This window comes from Nesoenas mayeri (assembly GCF_963082525.1).
Source record: "Nesoenas mayeri genome assembly, chromosome: 27".
Lineage (NCBI taxonomy): Eukaryota > Metazoa > Chordata > Aves > Columbiformes > Columbidae > Nesoenas > Nesoenas mayeri.
The window spans coordinates 484,107-503,629 of NC_137555.1; the positions used below are offsets into that span (position 1 = coordinate 484,107).

At 54.3% G+C, this 19,523-nt stretch overlaps 2 protein-coding genes across 5 annotated transcripts; both read right to left on the reverse strand.

Annotated features, from left to right (window-relative positions):
• Positions 1-3,344: 3,344 nt before the first annotated feature.
• Positions 3,345-7,751, reverse strand: PLPBP (pyridoxal phosphate binding protein). Its single transcript, XM_080360230.1, has 8 exons — positions 7,630-7,751; positions 7,155-7,262; positions 7,005-7,040; positions 6,368-6,443; positions 6,059-6,193; positions 5,763-5,905; positions 5,272-5,370; positions 3,345-5,001 (listed from the first exon to the last, which is right to left on the reverse strand). The coding sequence occupies exons 1-8, from the start codon at positions 7,723-7,725 to the stop codon at positions 4,864-4,866; spliced, it is 831 nt and encodes a 276-aa protein (XP_080216356.1). The 5' UTR covers positions 7,726-7,751; the 3' UTR covers positions 3,345-4,863.
• An 891-nt stretch (positions 7,752-8,642) lies between these two features.
• ERLIN2 (ER lipid raft associated 2) lies at positions 8,643-19,467 on the reverse strand. 4 transcript variants are annotated; one of them, XM_080360315.1, is made up of 11 exons: positions 19,340-19,467; positions 19,155-19,236; positions 18,203-18,249; positions 17,794-17,855; positions 17,142-17,267; positions 15,698-15,771; positions 15,230-15,288; positions 14,089-14,180; positions 13,677-13,766; positions 12,233-12,312; positions 8,643-9,537 (listed from the first exon to the last, which is right to left on the reverse strand). In XM_080360315.1, the coding sequence occupies exons 1-11, from the start codon at positions 19,444-19,446 to the stop codon at positions 9,505-9,507; spliced, it is 852 nt and encodes a 283-aa protein (XP_080216441.1). In that variant the 5' UTR covers positions 19,447-19,467; the 3' UTR covers positions 8,643-9,504. The 4 variants fall into 4 exon arrangements, 3 of the variants coding, with proteins under 3 accessions (XP_080216441.1, XP_080216442.1, XP_080216440.1); XM_080360316.1 differs by having other exon boundaries at positions 8,644-11,283; positions 19,165-19,236; XM_080360314.1 differs by having other exon boundaries at positions 8,644-11,283.
• Positions 19,468-19,523: the final 56 nt, after the last annotated feature.

Below are 19,523 nucleotides of genomic sequence, written 5' to 3' on the forward strand. Positions count from 1 at the left end.
GCCCGGCCCAGGCAGTGAAAACCCAAACATTGCACCCACATCATCTTCCCCACACCCCCCTTTTTATTCTTTCTTTTTTCCTTTTTTGCACAGAGCAAAGTTTCCAGCGCAGAACTGACCCCCCGTGCTCAGCGCCGCAGGATGCTGCTCCCATATCCTGCGGCTGAAGCTGGAAGAGCAACAGGAAACTGCTCGTGTCCAGTATCCGCTCCGAGATCCTGCGAGCATCTGCACAGCGTGAAACCCCTCCCCAGAAACACCGCGGTGAGCCGTGCCTCCCCCTTTGAACGCTGCAGAAAGGCGAGGGGGCTTCGGGCCCGCTGCTCTCCCCGAGGGGGAAGAGACGGCGTGTCTGGGGTCTGATTTAGACAACAGCACGCCCAGCACCAAACAGGGAAATCACTGCGGAGCACAGGGCTCAGGCGCCTCCTTTCGCTGCATCCAGCCCTAAATTAAGAAATTCTTAGCCCGTTTTGTTTCTCCTCTGTAGGAAGAGCCAGGGAGATGCTCACGCTCCTGCTCCTACCGCCTGAAGCTCCGACCTTAACCCAAACCACAGCTGCTGTCCCTCTTCTTCCCCTTGCTCGGGACAGCGGCTCCGCAGCCAGGCTGGAACGGGCCCTGGGAAACCCGGCACTAACCAAGAGCCTAAGACAGGAACGGGACTGGGCACCGATCTCAGGCCGTGGAGGACGTTGGTCAGTGCTGGCAGCACCCAAGGGCAACCGGAACTCTGGAGTTGTCTCCACAACACGTTGAAGCGATCAAGCCACTGTACGTGCTCTTGAGAGTTTCAATCTCCTACAAAATTACTTCTAAGAACAGTCAAAACCTTGTCCAAACTAGTAACAAATGTGCAACACCCAGCCCAGCCCCGCTACGACGAGCGGAGCTCAAATAACACTTCCCACACGCTTCGAGCCCAACGGAGTTTGGGTTCTTTCAAGTACTTCCAAGCTCCTCTCTGTGCTCTCCCGGCCTCGACCGCTCCTGCCCGGGACACAACGGGGCAACCTGTTTGAAACCCCATCGCCACGGACGTGCCGGTGCCGGCTGCCAAATCCCTCCCGTTCCAAAGGAAAAAGGCTCCTGAGCCGCTGCCGGCACAGGGAAGGACAACAAGCACAGGACTCTCTAAACCCCTTTCACTGGGATCCAATAAAAACCTTGGCAGTCGCCGGCCTTCCTGCCGGAAACCCGATATCCCAGAAATAAACACATCTCCCACTTTGAAGGGTGGCAGCGGGTTCTGCGCGGGGCCCGGTGGCTCCGGCCGCCCCCGGGGTCTCACCTGCCCGCGGCATCCCCGGCGGCAGCACAGAACGGGCCCCAGACGCGCGGTTTTCTCATGCAAACCGAGCAGACGTGATGCCGGGCACCGGGACCGGGCCTGGCTGTGCCCCCAGGTGCCGCACATCTGGAGCAGATGCTTTCACGCAGCAGAGCTGGGCTTGGCCCCCGCTGCCTCCCTGCACATGTGCTGCCGGCACCGCAGCCCAGCCCGCGCCGGATCCGGCGGGGAGGCCGAGCACAGGTCCTGGCGCTTTGGAACACAAAGGGTGTTATCTGATGAAAGATAAATCAAGCTTTGCACATGAAGGGGAGCGAACGGTGCCCGGACTCTCACCCAACGGGCATCGGAGCCTGCAGGGCTCAGCAATTTCAGCGAGAGCCTCTAACGGGAGAGGCTGCTGCTCCGGTACCGGCGCTTCCCGAGGATGAGGATGCTGGAGGCAGCCAGCCTGTCTTCCCGGGAGCCAGGACAGGAGAAGCAGCACCACATCACCCCACCCAGCATCTCCAACAGTTTGATTCCTTTCAGAGGCAGCCGAGTCTGCGCCAGATGCTCCCCAAGCCCCCGGGAAGAGTTCTTCTCCATGTCAAGCCCTGCTCTGTGTACCGGCACAGCCAGTCTCCACCCAGGGGACATTGTCACCCAGTGAAGACGAGTGTCACCTCAGGGGACTGCTGGGACACCCGGGGCTGTGCTTTTGCTCCTGGAGGTGATGGCGCCCACACCATCAGGCTGCGAGGCACGAGGGAGGAGGAGTCCCTGTGGCCGCAGAACGAGCCTTGGTCTGCGGACGTGTTCCTCCAAGGTAAATATTGACAGCGCCATTGCCCCCCGAGCGGGCAGCCAGAGCCCCGCTGCTTCCATCGACCCGCCAAGTGCTTTTAATAGATGTAAATAAAGCTCGTGGTGCAGGCGGCCGCGGTGCCGGAGCGGGGAGCGGTTCATTAAGGGGCTGGGGAGCCTTTCATCTCCCGCTCCTTGGCTGCACTCCAGTGACCAACAGCTCCCATCTGCCGGGTGACCTGTGCCGGAGGAGCGGGTGGTCGGTGCCCCGCGCCCCCCGGACAGGTGTCTGGCGTCACCGACACCGCGGCCCCGCACTGGGCGGGGGGAGCAGCTCGCGGAGGGCGCTGCCAGGAGGCTCAGCACGGGAGGAGCGCGGCAAAGCGCTCGGGGACAATGCGGTCAGGAGAGAAAACCCAGTTGGAAGCGGGATAGGTGAGAGCAAACAGCTGCGGAGCAGGGAGCAGCAGCTCGTGCTGTTCTCCTGTCGCAGCCCGCAGCTCAGAGGGTCCCCAGCCCAGAGCACCCCTGTGCCACAGCTCCAGCGGGACACGCCGGGCTCTGCCACGCAGGAGGCCACCACCAGAGCCCTGAATGCTTCAGTGGGCAGACCAGAAAACTGCGAGACCACACGCTCTCGTGTGTTAAATATCGCTGTGCCAACACGGAGCTGCAGGGCAGCGGGGCCTGGACGAGCCTCGTGCTGCCCCACAGCCACCCAAACACACACACCTCCCAGTTACACCAGTTACCGCTTCCTTCAGCTTGGCGAGCGCCTGGGTGCAGCTCAGGAAATAAGCACAAAACACCTGGGAGAGGAAAAGCAAGAGGGCAGGTGAACCGTAACGCCAGGTAAGTCCGCCCCGCTCTTCCGTAAAACAAACGCTGTGAAATGCCTACAGATGAGGATCCACGGTCAGTGCGCGGGGCTGGAGCGCTGGGGCGGTGGAGAGAGGGACTCGCTGCAGCCATCAGGTGGGAAACAGTTATTTCTGAGCCATTGTTGCTCCGTACCTGCGCACCAGGCACGGAGCCGCGGTGCGGGTGCAGGGGAGCAGTGCCGCCCAGAGGGCTCCTCCAGAAACAGCCCAGCACACCGGGTAACTGGGGCTTAGACCCTCCTGACCTCAGAAAGCTTCACTCTTTCTGCCACCTCCATTTCAGCGTCTTTCCAGCCACCCTCCTACCTCCCAAGTCTCACTCAATGGCAGCTCCAGGTTCAGGAAACACCTTCAGCAACAACTCAGGGCACTTATTCACAACGCTGGAACATAAAAATAACATCTTTATTAGCTTTATAGTTGGCACAGATGGTATTAAAATTCACCACTTTTTATGAATGGACTACGGAGCCGCACACGGCGCAGCCGGGGAGGGCGGCCCGGCCCGCGCGTCGCGTCTACACCGTTAGCTATGACAGGTCGGCTTTGCGTTGGCTCTTCATTTACATTCAGCATTTATAGTCAGAGAGTAAAACCAGCAGCGAGACTGAACCACGCGCACACAGAGAAAAGCCTGGGAAGGATGTTGCTGCTGCCAGCCCGTGTCTCCTCCTCTCAGCAGCACAAAAATGCCCAAAGATGTGGTTGTAACGCAGGTTACGAGGGACTTGCCGTAGCTACCGCTGGCCAAACAGCACGTGCCGTGACGCAGGAGCTTCTGCTCACGGCTGAGGAAACGGTACCGCAGGGAGCGGTCCCGTTGTGTCCTCCAGAAGCGAGAGCTGTGCTGGCCTTGCCATATCAGAGCAGCTCTGCCGGGGACACGAGGGTTTTCAGGAACCCAGAACGGGGTGGGATAACAACACCTCACTTTCTGACGTACTTTTCCCAAAGGGCCTCTGGCAAACCTCGCTGCTGCCCCGCGAGACAGGCGGGTATTGTTGGATTCATCCTCACACAGATGGAGACGGGGTGGTGGGGGCACCACGCGTGCAAGCGACCGCCTTGGGAAGAAGCAGAAGCTGGTGGTGGAACGAGGACCCCGCGGAAAAGCCCCAATCTGACCAAAAAGAACTTAGAGCAGCAAGAACTACTACGTAGGATGAAAATAACCCCTGACAACACTTCACAAGAGGGGAAGGGGAGGCTGACAACATCCCAGAAGACCTGAGCAGACACAGAACCCATGGGAAAAGTTGGCGGTGCCAGCCTGAAAAGAACAAGTGCCGACTCCAGCCCCAAAGTCTCTCCCCGGCGTGACCTGCATCCAAACTGCTGGCAACTGCACTTCTGGTCCATCCTCCCGGGCTTGTCCGTCCGCTGTTTGAATGATGGAGTCCCTCCGGTGTCACAGCACACCCCGTCATGGTTCCCGTGTCAGCATCCCTCACCAGTGACCCCCTCTGTGCAAACCTTTTATTTGGGGAAACATTTATAGGTCTCTGGCAATATTATAACTTGTTTAATGAAGAATTTAGTCCTCAGCAAGAACACAATCACCAACACTGCTGCAGATACCTCTTGCTCATTAGCAGCTCCATCCTGACAAATATCTAGTTTGTTCAGCTTCGTTATCCGAAGTCACTGTTCTTAATGACCTTGAAGGAGCCAAGATAGTACAGTCTCTTTCAACCACAAATTTTCTTACCATTGGTTGGTTATTAAAATGTCCAGTTTCTAGGGGTGCTCTATAATCACAACAAATTATGAGACATTTCTGGCCTCTGCTCTGTCACGAGGAATTTCCCCTCGGCGTCCCAGTGGGGTGCGGACACGGAGGGAGGTGAGGATGCATAGTGAGCTTTCCCATCAGCCGTCCCCTGGCGAGGCCACTGTTTTCTCTACCTAATGCCCCTGCGCTGCCGTGGTCTCCGTTTTGCCTTTAGTTTCAGCAGGGGCTTTGCCCCCAGCGGCTTTGTTTGAATAATCTCGCTCTCCAAAAATTGTGCTTCCGATCCTGACGTTGGTGGATCCAACCTCTATCTGCAGAGACAGAGAGGAGGAGCTGAGCCACTCGCCACGTGGCAGGACGGCTTCCCACGCCCTCGCCACCCGCAGCTCCAGCTCGGCTCTGTTCTGATGCCCAGAACTCCAGCCCTGGCCCAGGAGAGCTGTTTGTCACAGAACAGCACCATCAGCCTCCAAGGGGAGCCCCACGAGGCCCATGTGGACAACGCCTGGGCTGGAATTCGGGGTACCCACTGCTGGTGCCGCTACGTTTGGTTCCCAGTGGCAGAGGGAACCCGGACTCACCGCATGCTGGAAGTCTGTGGACATGCCCATGCTCAGCTCCACCTTCTCCAAGGGGAGATTCAGCTTTTCACACACCTCCTGCCGCAGGGACAGCAGCATCTACAAGGGAGGAGGGAAGACAAGAGGATCACACCCCGACAGCCACGCCGGCTCAGCCTCAGGGTCTCACAGGTCATGATTCCCGCCTTTTCTTGAAGGCTCCTTCACACGCAACAGATCCCCACACCTCCCACCGAAGCTTGTTCTGCAGCACCATAACAGCACTTGGAGATTTCCTGTTACAGGCTGCACTACTGACAACACACCTGCTTAAAAGTCTGCACACCTTCCAAAGACATCCAACTGTCACACCAGCATGACAGAGGAGGAACACAGACCCGGCTCCTCCGCCGGGTGCAGCCCCACGCTCGCCGTGCGCAGAGGAAGCCTGACCAAACCTCCTCTGCACGCACGACCAGAGGATTTTTCCATTTTCTTCCGGAAAATCTTACCTGGAAGTCAGGATTTGGGCCCTTGCTGAGGTCATGCCCAATGCTGCCGATCGTCATCAGCCCCACGAATTCCAGGCTCGGACACTTGTTGATGACGTGCTCCACGGCAGCCGCGGTGTCTGCGGGAGGAAGGCCGTGCTTACCTGCCAAAAAACAGGGAGGTTTGTGCCAAGCTCTGCCAGAGACCTCCCCGCACTCACCCCAGCTTAGAGAAATGCTTAAGAGCGCAAAGCAACCCATCCTGTTCACGTTGTTTCTGTCAAGTCAGCAGGAAAAACCTGCGTATCACCACTTACTGTCTTCTCCGCTCGTGTTCACTTGCACCATGACCTTCAGCCTCTGAGACGACCCTTTTTTCTGCCACGAGCTGTTGACTCTGTCTGCCAGTTTCACTGAATCCACCGTTTCCAGCATGAACAGGTTGGGGACAGCTGGGGAGAAACCACAGGCTGGGGACAATTCTCTGGCACAGAACATTTTGTACCTACAACTCTGCTCGTTCACAGAGATGGGCACTGGCGAGTTAATATACATGAGGCTGTTGTTATTTAATGCTGGAAGACTATTGCCCCCAGGGTCACTGCACATAAAATTAAATAGTTTACCGATCAGCTTGTTGACATTATTTTTCTGCAGATGGCCAATAAAATGCCACTTAATCTCCGGACAAGACGACAGAATCTGAAAGCAGAGAGGATCAGTCAGGTTTGAACGACAATTCCCTCTTCCCCCACACGGCATTTAGTCTCAGTTTGCCCACAAACACCACACCAGACCCCCAATCTTCCTGTGTTCACCCTGCGAGGCACAGCCCAGGCCGTGCCTGTGGTGTGTGCTGGGACTGCTTCAGTCTGCAGAGGAACACAACGCAACAAGGTGAACGAGGAAGGCAAAGCTCTTTTGTAACTGAACAGCCATAAAATGACATTTTCCCCAAACTGAGTGTTACCATTTTTTATAAAATGAGGACTGATGTTTCCTACAGCGGAAAAGACAAAAGGTAAAGCGCTGTTCAGATAAATACTTTATGACTAAGGCACACGTGTTCACAGAATCCTCTGGAGCCAGCAAGGTGAGGAGGGGGAATGGGGCAGAGAGCTAAGAATAACCCCATCATTCATCTGAAAAGACAAGGATTGGCCTCCGTCGCCAATTCCATAACAAAGACCAGGACTTCTGCTGAACAGCTCTCAGGACACAGCTACACAAGGAGACAGAATACATAAGGGACTCTGTACTTACCCTGGAGTCTGACGCTTTTTCTAGCAGCTCCTGAACCTAGAATTCACGGAAATCTCTTGTTATGACCACACCAGACGTGTCTGCACCCGAGAACAGTGTCTCTGGGACCAGCATCCGCGGAGGACACGGGGTCAGGGCGGCACCACTCACGTAGTTCTCGCCGAAGCTGCGCTGCCCGTGGCTGTAGGCGTCCAGCACCATCTCCGCCGGCTTCGTCTTGCTGACGGCCACCAGCCGCGGCTGCACCGCCGGGAGGCCCTGCGGAGGCACCCGGGCTGAGGGGACACCCGGGGGGGCTCCAAGCTGCCCCCGTGTCCCGCAGCGCCCAGCCCGGGGCTGCCGTGCGAGGGGGTTCAACGGGGATGGGGTCCCGTCCCCGGCCTGTCTCTAAGGACTGTGACAGGGGCCTGTCTCCATCGCTGGGGAACAGGCAGGCGGCTCCATGGCGGGCCCGGCCCTGCGGGGACGCGGGGCTGTTTCCATGGTGACGGGGCTGTTTCCATGGTGACTGCGGACCTGCCGCCATGGCGGAGCGGGCCTACCCCGGCCGGGTGAAGCGCTCCGTCCGTCTCCCCCGCCCCGCGACCCCGGTTCCCCTCTGCGCCCCGGCCCCGCCGCCCCTCACCTGCGGCCTCCGCGCTGCCGCCTGCTGCACCTGCTCGGTGACGGCCCGCAGCGCCGCGGCCACCCCGTCCCCGGCGGCCATGCCCGCTCTCCACATCCCCGCCCCGCCGCTTCCGCCACACACGCACGCACGCACGCTGCTCCTCCCCCATGCCCCGCGGCCAATGGCATCGCTCCGCCGCGCTCCACCCACCAATGGCAGGGGAGGGGCGGAGCCCGGGGCGCCGGCGCCATGTTGGGAAGGTCGGCGGCCGCCATGGGCGGGGGGCGCGGAGGGCAGCGCGGAAAGCGGGGCGAACCGCGAACCCCAATCCCCGGGCCGGCCCCGCGGGGTCCCGGTGGCCGAGGCGGCTCCGCAGGGCGGGCTGGGGCTGCCTGCGGCGGGCACTCCGCCCTTCCCTCGCAGCACTCGCACCTTCCACGCGTTTTGACCCAAACGGGTGACACAGCCCGTCACACCGACACCGCAGAACTCCTGACCCGCACACCTTGTGCCCTGCAGGGAAAAACACCCCAAAACCAAAACACCCACAGCGCACCCTCAGAAAACTACATTCTTCCCACCTGCACGAAGAGCGGGCTCCCCAGGGTGCGAATTTCCATTATAATTTCAGAATAAAACCTCCGTTAGAGCCGCGCAGGTGCCTCCGGACAACGCGGGTCTGTGTCCGGCCGGGCGGAAAGCGCAGCTGGAACGCATTAACTGGAATATTTGCCTCAATGTGCAGAACTCGCCCTCTCCTCCCCATATTCCGAGCAACGATGGTATTTACACAGCTGTTCAAAAACAACCAGAAGGCTCCGGCCCTTCGGTAAAATGCGACAATGATTTTCTGCAAACTTTACCAAATCCTTGATGTTTGCACTGAAGTCTTAATACTGTGGTTTTTTTCACCAATCTCACAAGCAAAACGAGGGAAAAAGACGCTTGTGGTGTTCCCGGGCTGGACCCTCTGCCCCTCATCTGCTCCCCACCCTCCTACCCCGAAAAATCCTCGTTATACACGCAAAAAAAGACCAGTATTAAAATTGAAGGCCATTTTATTGTCATAGCAAATACCAAAATAAAAAGGCTTCGAGTTGAATCGGTAAGGAGATCAAGGACTGCACCGGTGAAGCGTTACCGCGCTCCGCCGGTATCAGCAGTGCCACAAACCCGTGTTGCCTTTGTTACACAGAGTGGGTTTAAAACTCGGATCTGCGTCTCAGGATCTCAGGTTATAGAAATTAGGACAAAACTACACAGAGATAGATGGAATACAGATTTACATGTAGTGACGGATCTAGTCTGGAAAATTAAGGGAGTTACACATATCATGAAGAAAGCCAAATGAAATGCATCAATGGATTTGGGCTTGTGAAGGCTGGCAGGGTTTCAACTTTGTTTTTGCCTTTTTTTACTCTTATTATAATTTAAATTACAAGAATACTTTAGCAGTAATGTTTTCAATTTAAAAAAAGGATTAAGACCTATTTTTTCCAAACTATTGTCTTGCCATGAAGTCATACAAAAACATACTTTATAATACCACTTTGGCTTATCTGGGTCTTTTCATTAGTGAAAAATGCTGGCATAAAAAGTAGAGTTTAGTTACTAATGGAAATCTTTAACATGAACATAGAACAACCCCAATGAGATCATCCTCAAAGGCTGAGGTTCTGTTACCTCATTCCTAAATTTCTGCTAATCCCTGTTCATAATCTTCCTGCAGAGACCTATTTATAAAAGTTGGGAATATTACAGCCTACCTAGTGATGCATTTTTCTGACCGCTGTGTTGTCTAATAGGTCTGGAGAGGGAACTTCCCTTAGCTCCTATTTTCCAGCAAATACAAAGACGTAGGAGATGGGACTTTTCTCCAGCAGAAACTGATGCTTATCTTTCATTTTGCATTTTCAAGTCACTTTCCTAACAGGGAAAAGAAAACTCAAGTAAAAACACTGGAACCAGCAGCTGTAATTCATCAGATTTCTATCTTAGTGTGATTGCCTTATGGAAAACATTAATGCACATTTAAAACATTGAGGAGTGAAACCAAGGGTCGTAGGTAGCAAGCATTTGGGGCACAAGATTGTAAATGCAATAAATAGGCTGGTCTCTGACAACTAAGTCAGCACTTACACTCGCTTCATCTCCTATTACCATGTTGGCCGCAAATTATAACAGCAATTAATAAACAGGCTCTCCTGCCAAGTGCCAGATGGATTAGGGAGAGAAAAAACCAAGTTCTCTCTAGGCCTGAACTTTTGTCTCTAACACCCCTTCAAGCTCCGCATGTGCGTCAAACAAAACCTTATTACCTCTCTGCATCTGGTCTGTGAAGAATTAATCAGTTTTCTGAAATGAAAGGTACATTATGTTCTGAGCAAAAAAGGAAAAGTTGTCTTTGGACAGCCCAGAGGTTCTTTTGTTGACTCTGACTTCTCAGTAGGAAGTTGTGTGTCCTTTGCTACCAGGAAATCGTCCTCTCACAAGGTCTATTCAGAAAAAAAACACCAAACAAAATCGAAAACCCCAAACCAAAACCAACTGTGACTCGGTTCCATTCATTTCAGTTCACCTGAACATCCTCTTTCTAGTAAGACACTATCAACACTGAAATCCAGTTGGTCTTGCAGAGGCAGAAAACGTCCTGTAACGACCACGGGCTGGTCATTCACACAGACACTCGCCAATAAGGCTTTTTGCAAAGTCAGGGTCCCCGAGACAAAGATGCTTTTCTCCCTTGTTGCTCTGGCTATGACAACAGTGACAATATCATGCTTGCAGTCTGGTTTTGCCAAAAACCAAGCCCAGTTATCCACCAGCACGCCTGCGCCCGGCACCCAAACTGCTGGCAAAAGCCTCGGAACACCGACTCCCCTTTGCCCTCCCCAAACACAGCCAACAGAAACCAACCAAACCGGCATTAAGATGCAGAAAATGAAGTTTGGGCCCCCCACGTGACACCTGGTCTAAGGCTCAGTGCCCTGTGCGGGGACCAGGTCCGGGCCTCTGCAGACAAGCCAGCGTCAAAATCCAGCACCTCTGTTTAAAAAGGGGGTTGAAATAAAGTACTCGAAATTGCCAGCACGAAAAAAAAGTAGCAGCAATGCCCCTCCCTCCAAACTGCAACATTCCTTCACTTCCAACTGCTATGAACCATATCAACCCAAAATTAAGAAAGCACCCATGTAAGCTGGCTGCAGAACGCTCCGGCTGCCGCTCCGGAATGACTGGGTCTGCATGTCCGAGAGCAGGGAGAGGTGCACCTGGGACATACCTGCAGATGGCTGCCTGGAAATTACCAGAAAAACACCCCATCAATGCCTAAGTCTTTGCATCTAATTGTCATACAAAAGACTGAAAGGATTAAATCAGATCCATCTCTTTCAATAAAGAGGGAAAACAAAAACAAACTTCCCAGTTCATGTTTCTTTTGATATAAAACGGATAGAAATCTTTTCAGTTGATGTTATGAAGTAGTTTTGTGTCCTCGCTGGCTCCTGCCCCATCCTCTTCTCGGATCCCTTCTGCCAGTCCCTCTGCAAATTTGGTCTGGCTGCCCGCATAGTCCATGAACATGTTGGGAATATCTTTGCCAAAATAGATCTTGCTGTTCGCCGCGATGGCCTTGTATTTCATCAGCTGCAAGTACTCGGGAGTTAACTTCAGCTGCACAAGAAGAAAATAGATCAGCAACAGCTCAGATTCAGGCAAAAGCAAATTTCATGAGCGTACAAGGCATCTGCTTTTGCGCCCCAGCAGCAGGCACGCTCATCCTCCCCCTGGCGGGGAGCCGGCGTGCCCAGAAGAAGGCTCTCTTTCATCGGGGCAAGGAACGCTCTAAATCCCGGTGACTAAATGGCAAAATGAGAAAGTGATGGAAGCAGCTGGGGAATGTTGAGCCCAAACAGAGCCGAGACGGGGATGCTGGAAAGCACATCCCTCACTGAAAGCCCTCGCAATGCAAGCGGCTGCACAGAAAAACACAACGGGCTTTTCCCAGAGGGCAGATGGACGAGTCTGTTCCGGAGAGCAGAGCTCATCTGTTCAGGATAATGACATTATAACAGAGGGCAGAATAACTGGCACAAAACTTCTGCACAAACACCCAGACCTCTGTCCGTTCTCACTGACCCTTACAAGACAGAGAGTCTTCCTGCTAGGTCTTTTGGTGCCAGATCAGCTCTGTTTGCTCTAGGCCTGCCCGTCACTCCAGAGATCTCCCTGCTCGCATTGCTCGCCAGCTGGCAGCTCGGCGCGGATCGACATTTCCGACCACAGCAGCGCAAAAGGGCAGCACCGAGACCGACATCCTATCTGCAGAGGGAGCCACAGCCCCACGAGCAGCCAGCAGAGCCGGCCCCGGAGATGACCAGACATTTATCTTGACGTAAATTTATCTGCCTGGAGAAGAAAATGAATCTGCTAATAAGGATCTGGTTGTTGCAGTCTCAACGACAACTTCTCTGAGAGGAGATGGCTTTGTTTTGTTTTTTTACTTAAACAATGGGACCCAACAAACAAATGAGAACCACAGACTGCTCTTTCGCTGAGTATTTCTGCACAGCTGGATGTCAGGAGCCCTGTTTCCAGGCCCAGCGTAAGGAAATGACAATACCTTGTTAGCCTCGGCTATTTTCATAGCAGTGTAGCATTCAGCATCCGCTCTGGCCTTCTCTCTTGCAAGAAATGCAGCATCTGGAAGAAAACACATGCTCTCAGATTCAGATTTCTATTTCCAGCCATTTGCAGCTGGGAAGTTTTAGAAGCAGCCAGTGCCACATCTAAACTGTACGGGATACGAGGGGAAGAGGGAACAAAACGGGACACCCAGAAATGGGACCTCAATCCACATCCACAGGCCTGCAGGACAACAGCATTCAATAAGTAAAGCGCAGCTGCAGCCGAAGACCTCAAAGCGTTTTACAAACACAAGGTTCTCATTACTCCCGTCACGCAGGCTGAGCACGCTCTTTCTTCTCCAGCCAGCCACTAACCCCCGCGCTGAACACGCAGCGACTGTTCCGCCGCAGCGCGGTATTTACCCACAACGCTAGCGCGGGCTCCGAGCACGGCACAGGCTGCTCTGCACATGAGCATGAATCCCATTCCCCAGATGGGATTTTCTCCGCGATCCTGAGGTTTGTCTGGCACGCAGAGGCAGGCGGTTTTAACCTTTGCAGGCTCTGCCCTTTGGACAGATGTTGGAGAGCTGTTTCTCTGCAATATCAACAGTTGCGCAAAGTCTGATCCTGCCGCATACGGAAATTCCCGACTCCTTGCAGAGACATTTAAGGAAAGAAACACTTCCCCTTTACTGCACCCTTTTTTTATCCTCTGACTGTTTGTCTGTCCAGTGATAATGACGTGGTATTAGGCCACCACGCTGAGGCTCAGATGAGTTTAATCCGGCTGGTTCGATGTGGTCTCTCAACATTATCTCTGGGACAGGGAGACACACGATTGCAACACGGGCGGGAGAGTTGCACAGATGGATAAATCACTTGTTTACCTGTACCAGCAGGGAGCCCTGCGAGCTGTGACACTCAATCACGTCAGCGATGGCATGGTTTGGCCTGAAACTTCCTCTCTTTTGGCTAAAAAGAGTGGTCCCAGGCAGAGCCACCAGAAAGGATGAAGGAAACAGGAATCCTCGCCAGCACAGAGCTGAAGGCCTGACAGCCAGTGACACACGTTTATAAGAAATAACCTTTTAGGATGACACCAGCTTTGTCATTACCCAAGTATCCTGAATGCCTTTGACCATCCTGACTGATCTGCTCCCTGAAAACTCCACTGCAAAACAGGCTGTGAAATGGTGGGAGAATCCAAGTATTCAGACACATTTATTCAGACCTGCAGTGCGGTATGTAAGGTACCGCATATGTGGGCTTAAATGGAAAGACTTCAGACCAGGAACTTCATCCCCGTGTCAACCTGGATGGAAGGACACAGCCAGTACACACGTGCCAAGAACTACTGAACTCCACAGTGAACTGCTTCAGGATCTTCAGATAAAATCTGACACGGAACATTTACTTATTGGGAAGCTCACTACTCACCTTCAATCTCCGAAATTCGCTTCTCCGTCTCCTTTTCCATCACTTTCTGTCCATACGTTATTTCAGCAACTTGTGCAATTTTTTCTGCCTCTAAAATGAAAAAGAACAGACCCACGTTGTCACCGTGCAGTGTTCCCAACGCCAGGAGCAGCTTCGCCCATTGAAGTCCTCACCACCCCCTTGTGGTGGAAATAAATTGTGGGAAGTATTTCCAGCCTTGGAAGCTGTTAGTCTACGGTTGTGGGCAAAGCTGGGACCCACCTGAACAACTCTGGAGTTTCTCTGCAAGCTTCAGACCAGCAGTAGATGCAGCAGAGCCCCCCAGCAGTGACCCCGGTACACCCCTCCCTGCTGTCTGCGATTTTTGTCACCCACCCCCCCCGTCCCTGCCCTGGAGCGAAGCCGTACAGACCGATGAGGGCTTTCTTCCTTTCCGTCTCCGCTTCCTTCTCCACCACCTTCTGCTTCTGCGCTGCGATCAGCAGCTTCGTCTTCTCGCTCTCCCTAGTGAGGCAGAAGGGGAAGCTACAAACCAGCTCACTGGAGTGTGGTCAAGCACATCTCCAGGACGAGCGCCTGCTCGGTCCCTGCAGCTCGCGCCCACAGACCACACGTGTCTGAATGTTTTTTGGGCCACTGATAATGAGGAAATTACTGAAATAAAGTAGGAAATTAAAATCCTATAGAAGCCCCTCCAGCCACACAAATGGCTCTGTGCATTCTACATGCTAAGGCTATCTTACTGTTTTGTGCATACACAAGGAAGTTTTTAAAATGTGTATATGAATAAGGAAGTTTTTAAAGTGTGTATATGAATGAAAAGTGTGTATATGAATGAAAAACCCTGCTGCCAGCCAGGGAAGAGAGATTAGAGTGAAGAACAAGTGTCTCTCGACACACACCCTGCTGTATTCCTGGCAGCAGGTGCCAGGCTGGTTTGGGATCTGCCTGCCACAACCACACCGCACAAGTTACCCCGACACCAGAGGCTCAGCTGAAACGCGAGGGAAGGAAAATGGACAAGAGGGATTTTATTCTGGCCTGTGCAGGCTCTGCTGGTGGAGTGCTCAGAGAACATAAGCATTTCTGAACGAGCCAGCGCAAGGGAAGGCAGCTGGCCCAGAGCATTGAAAAGGGATCAGGATGTCAAGTGCTATTAAAGAAAAGTTGTTTCAAAGCTTTGCGAGTCCTCAGCCTGTTGAATCAACAGTTCCTCCATCCCAGTCAAACAAGAGGATTAGCGGGGGAATCCGTCCACCTGCCACTCACTCACACGCTCCGGGAGGCCCCTCTAAAACAGGACCAGTGTCAAGAACCTCCGGGCAAATAACTTCTGTGCTCGAGTGTTCAAGATAGAGAGACACCTCCTAGCTCGGCGGTGACCTGCCAGGCTCTCACAGCGACAGACACGCGCTGGTGCGACGCAGCCTCAGCAGCGCGAGGCCGAGGGGCCTGGCAGAGGCCACCGCGATCGCCGCGCGCCGTGAAAACACATTAATCTGGATGAGCGGTTCTTTTTTGGTAACACAAAGGTGCAAGTCTCAGGCACTTACATGAGCTCATAATTCCTCCGGATTGTTTCAGGGATGTTTGGCTTTGTAACTCGAACTGCCTGGAAAGAGAGAGCGAAGAAAACATGGGCAAGCAGCCAACTATAAAAAGCCAAAAGGCCCCCGAAGCTGCAGAGGACGAGGGGGCGAACGCTCGGGGCGTGCTCTGCCACACAAGTGTTCACACGCTGCAGAAACTGTGAGCGCTCCAGCCTCCCAGAGCGAAAGCAGCGCTGGGTGATCTCCTGAGCGCCAGGAGATGATGACCTGGGTAAATCGGTACCCAGAATAACACCAAAAACATCCAACCAAAGCTAAGAGGGGATGGAAAGGATACTGTTCTCATTCCTCACGTTAAACAAAGTCTGTATTATAAAGCAATTTACTACAAATGTTTCACAGCTTCCCGTATCCTTGTAGCCTTTACCCCTCCTTACGATCTGCACCTCGGAGATCTCAAAGCAGAATTACCTGTATAATTAATCCAGGGGCCATCGTAGTCAGGTCTTGCTGCAAGGCCAGTTTAAGGTTTTCATCAATCTGATCTGATTGGGGAAAAAAAGAAGAAGGTAAGTGAAAGGCCACAAGGCAGTTTGCTGTCAACACGTGCAGAATTAGCTGAGCAGCTCACATTACTTATTCCTGGAAAGTAAGTACAAATGAAGTTTGATGCAGAAGTGCTGGGCTGAGGAAAGCCATCCCCGATCCCAAGGCCGCTTCCCGTCTCCTCAGCACCGCCCAGCGCCAAACACCAGGCCAGACCGCAGGAACATGGCAGGAAAAACCTCATTCTTTCTAGTTTCCCATAACCTGCACTTTGGAATCTTTCTGAGCCAAAAGTAGCATTTTTACAATAAAGAATCTGCGCTCTAACCCACTACCCCATTGACATCTTCCCAACTAGATCCTAGAGTAACGTGATCCCGCTAAATTGTGACTTATTGGGAATTGCATCTGTGCCAGCAGGAGACAAAGTAAATGGAAAGGTGGGAATGTGAAATGGCTGCATTAGTTATTTTAATAGCCTGCAAAAATCCCAGAAACATCGCTCCTCTGTGTCTGGCTTGCTGGGTAACAGTCACTCCAGCGCAGCTAAGGAATTTCAGAAGAAACTACACAGCGAAGCCCTGCCGCGGTGCAAAGCTCAAAGGACAGCGCTGTTTCCAGTTGGGGCCTGCTGAGAAGTGCAAAGGGAAAATAAAAATGTAACGGCCTTGAAAGTGATCACATCGCACTCCTCGGTTATTTGCTTTGGTCCCGGTTTCGCCATCTGGAAGGCGCGCTCCCAGTGCGGCTCAGCCAGGAGCTCAGGAAACAGCCGCTATCAGTTTCCTGCACCTGCTCGCAGCTGCGGGGGCACAGAACGACCCCCGGCGGCTCGGGACGCCGGAGCTCCCGCGCCAGAAAACATCCCGCTCGCACAAAGGCTTCCAAAGTCCGTCCTGTGCAAATCAGCGGCTTTGAGCCCGTTTCCAGCCGTTGTCGTCAGCAGCTGCCGACATCTGGAGGCTCCATCGGCAGAGCTGGCGCAGGAGCTGCCGGGGACCCAAATCCCGTTCTGTGCCTCGTGCGGGGGCCTCTCGGACAGCAGAGAGCGGGTTTCCAGGAAATTCCGGTTTGAACAGAGGACGGCAGTTTGCAAACTCTCTGGGCTCTCTCAAGCACAAATTCTGTCCATTTAGGGTCAAAAACCTGTCACAGCAACACTTCTTGTAACAGCAGAGAGCACAAGACTGGCTCCTCCATCTCTGGCAAACCGCGCGACCGATTCAACAAGTGGCATTTGCTGAACGCACAAAGAACGGCGCAGAATTCCCGCTCCCTCCTCCCCTGGAGCCCCGCTGGCAGGTTTGGGGTTGGGTGCTTTTTTGTTATGGAAGCACTCAGCACCGAAAGATAACAAGGAGCAGCTCACCGAACAGCTCGATGTAGACCTCCTGCAGCGTGTGGACACTGCAGAACTGGTTCAGCTCGTGGTGGATCTTGTTGAAGATGAGAGCTTTGTCATAGTCAGCGGTGTAGTTCTTCACTATGTCGTACACTGCAAACGAAGAGAGCGGCGTTAGCGGCCAGAGGGATGTCGCGGGCTGGGCTGAGCGCTTGCACCGGCTCAGTCACAGCAGCAAGAGTCACGGTGTTGATCTAGAATAAGGAACCACCCACAAGAGAAGCCTGTGCCACAAACAAATAGTTTGTGCAGGGGCATTTTATTTATTGCTAGTACTACACAGCACCCTACCTGATATTATATTGTGTGCGTTATAAACAGAAAGACATCTAACAAACAACTGCAGGACACCTAATAACTGCCCTGCAGTTATACCACACTTGTAACCAACATGACACTAAAAATGAAAGAATTTGGGCAAAAGGCCGCACAGGTCACTCTCCCTGCGGCTCGAGGCAGCAGTTCTGCTGGCAGCCGCCCTGTCTGCTCCCCGGCTCACGCCTCGTTAGTCAGATCAGGGGAACACTCCAGGTAAAGCAACATGGAGCCACCCGCAGCCCCGCCAGCTCAGCTCGCAGGGCACAACCAGCTCCGGGTGGGTTGCGGGGGAAGAACTCACCTGCGCTCTGGATGAGGAAATTCACCACCTCGATCCTGTCGAAATAAATCATCACTCCTCCACTACAAGAGGAAGAAAAAGGAAGAGCTAAGGATGAGGTTTGCGGGAGGCCCAGTGCTCTGCAGCGCCGAGCGGAGGATTCTCCCCTCCAGCAACCAAAGATCAGATTATGAAACGTGGGCCCAGGTCGGAGGAGTCAGCGCAGCCCCCAGGGATGGCTGCACACAAACCACCCCAGCAGGACGTGTCAGACAGACGGACAGACACCCACCACCCCGTTCAGACAAACGCCCGTGAAAACAAACTTACGGGCTTAAAGCAGCTGGAGCAAACAGTGGGGAAAGGGAGAGGATTGAAAGGTTTCCAGCAAAAATGAAGGCCTGTGGGGGGTAATGGCTGAACATCTCACCTGGTACCACAAGGAACATTTTTCACCTCATCCGTCTGCAGCGTGGTCTGAAGGGAGATTTAAGAAAAGAGGCTTAGAGGACAGGCTTTTCCTTGCACAAAGCCTGCTTGCTGATAAGCACCTACAGCAGCCGCAGGTTTCTGCCCACATCTGCCCTTTGCAGCCCGCAGGGAAACCACAGAAAGCTGCAGCCAGACCTGTTCCCTGGGTCCCTCCCCAGCGGGACCGTCCTGAGAGCCGCCCCACCACAGAATCCCAGGATGTCAGGGACCTGGAAAGCTCACCCAGTGCAATCCCCCCATGGAGCAGGAACACCCAGATGAGGTTACACAGGAAGGTGTCCAGGCGGGTTGGAATGTCTGCACAGAAGGAGACTCCACAAACCCCCTGGGCAGCCTGGGCCAGGCTCTGACACCCTCACCCCCAACAAGTTTCTTCTCACATTTAAGTGGAACCTCCTGTGTTCCAGTTTGAACCCATTGCCCCTTGTCCTGTCCCTGGTTGTCACCAGAAGAGCCTGGCTCCATCCTCCTGACACTCCCCCTTTAGATATCTGTGAACATGAATGAGTCCCCCCTCAGTGTCCTCTTGTCCAGCTCCAGAGCCCCAGCTCCCTCAGCCTTTCCTCACACGGGAGATGCTCCACTCCCTTCAGCATCTTTGTTGCCCTGCGCTGGACTCTCTGCAGCAGTTTCCTGTCCTGCTGGAACTGAGGGGCCACAACTGGACACAAGATTCCAGGTGTGGTCTCCCCAGGGCAGAGCAGAGGGGCAGGAGAACCTCTCTGACCTACTGACCACCCCCTTCTAACCCACCCCAGGTCCCATTGGCTTCGTGGCCACAAGGGCCCAGTGCTGGGTCACGGTCACCCTGCTGTCCCCGGGTCCCTTTCCCCGCACTGCTCGCTCCGCCGCCGGGACCAACCCAGCCCGACCCCCCGGCCCAGCAGCACCTGCACTGACTTGTAGGACGTGATGAAGGGCAGCATGAGGTGGAAGCCGGGCCCGCTGGTGGAGGTCAGCAACGCGCCGCCGCTGCGGGAGGAACGACACACAGAGCGGCCGTGAGAGGCGGCCCGGCCCCCGCCGGGCCCGGGGCCAGCCCGCCCGCCCGGGGAGGCCGCGGGCCCCGCCTCACCGGTAGTAGACGCCGATGTGCCCCTCCTCGATCTTGTGGATGGCCGAGAGGAAGGCGGCGGCGAGGAAGCTGAGGGACAGCGCGGCGATGGCGCCCAGCTGGGCCATGCCCGCGGCTCGGCCCGCTCCGCCGCCCGGCGCCTCTCTGACGTCATCACCGCGCGACCGCGCCTTCCGCCGCCTCA

What these genes read in the sequence shown, in the direction of transcription:
- ERLIN2 (XM_080360314.1), bottom strand. Translation starts at nt 19,446, where the DNA reads ATGGCCCAGCTGGGCGCCATCGCCGCGCTGTCCCTCAGCTTCCTCGCC. An exon ending in CACATCGGCGTCTACTACCG is followed by an intron (nt 19,237 to 19,339) that starts GTGAGGCGGGGC and finishes TTCCTCCCGCAG; the next exon opens with CGGCGGCGCGTTGCTGACCT. An exon ending in AATGTTCCTTGTGGTACCAG is followed by an intron (nt 17,856 to 18,202) that starts GTGAGATGTTCA and finishes TTCCTCTTGTAG; the next exon opens with TGGAGGAGTGATGATTTATT.
- PLPBP (XM_080360230.1), bottom strand. Translation starts at nt 7,725, where the DNA reads ATGTGGAGAGCGGGCATGGCCGCCGGGGACGGGGTGGCCGCGGCGCTG. An exon ending in TAATGTCAACAAGCTGATCG is followed by an intron (nt 6,194 to 6,367) that starts GTAAACTATTTA and finishes GTTTCTCCCCAG; the next exon opens with CTGTCCCCAACCTGTTCATG. An exon ending in GCCCAAATCCTGACTTCCAG is followed by an intron (nt 5,371 to 5,762) that starts GTAAGATTTTCC and finishes CCTCCCTTGTAG; the next exon opens with ATGCTGCTGTCCCTGCGGCA.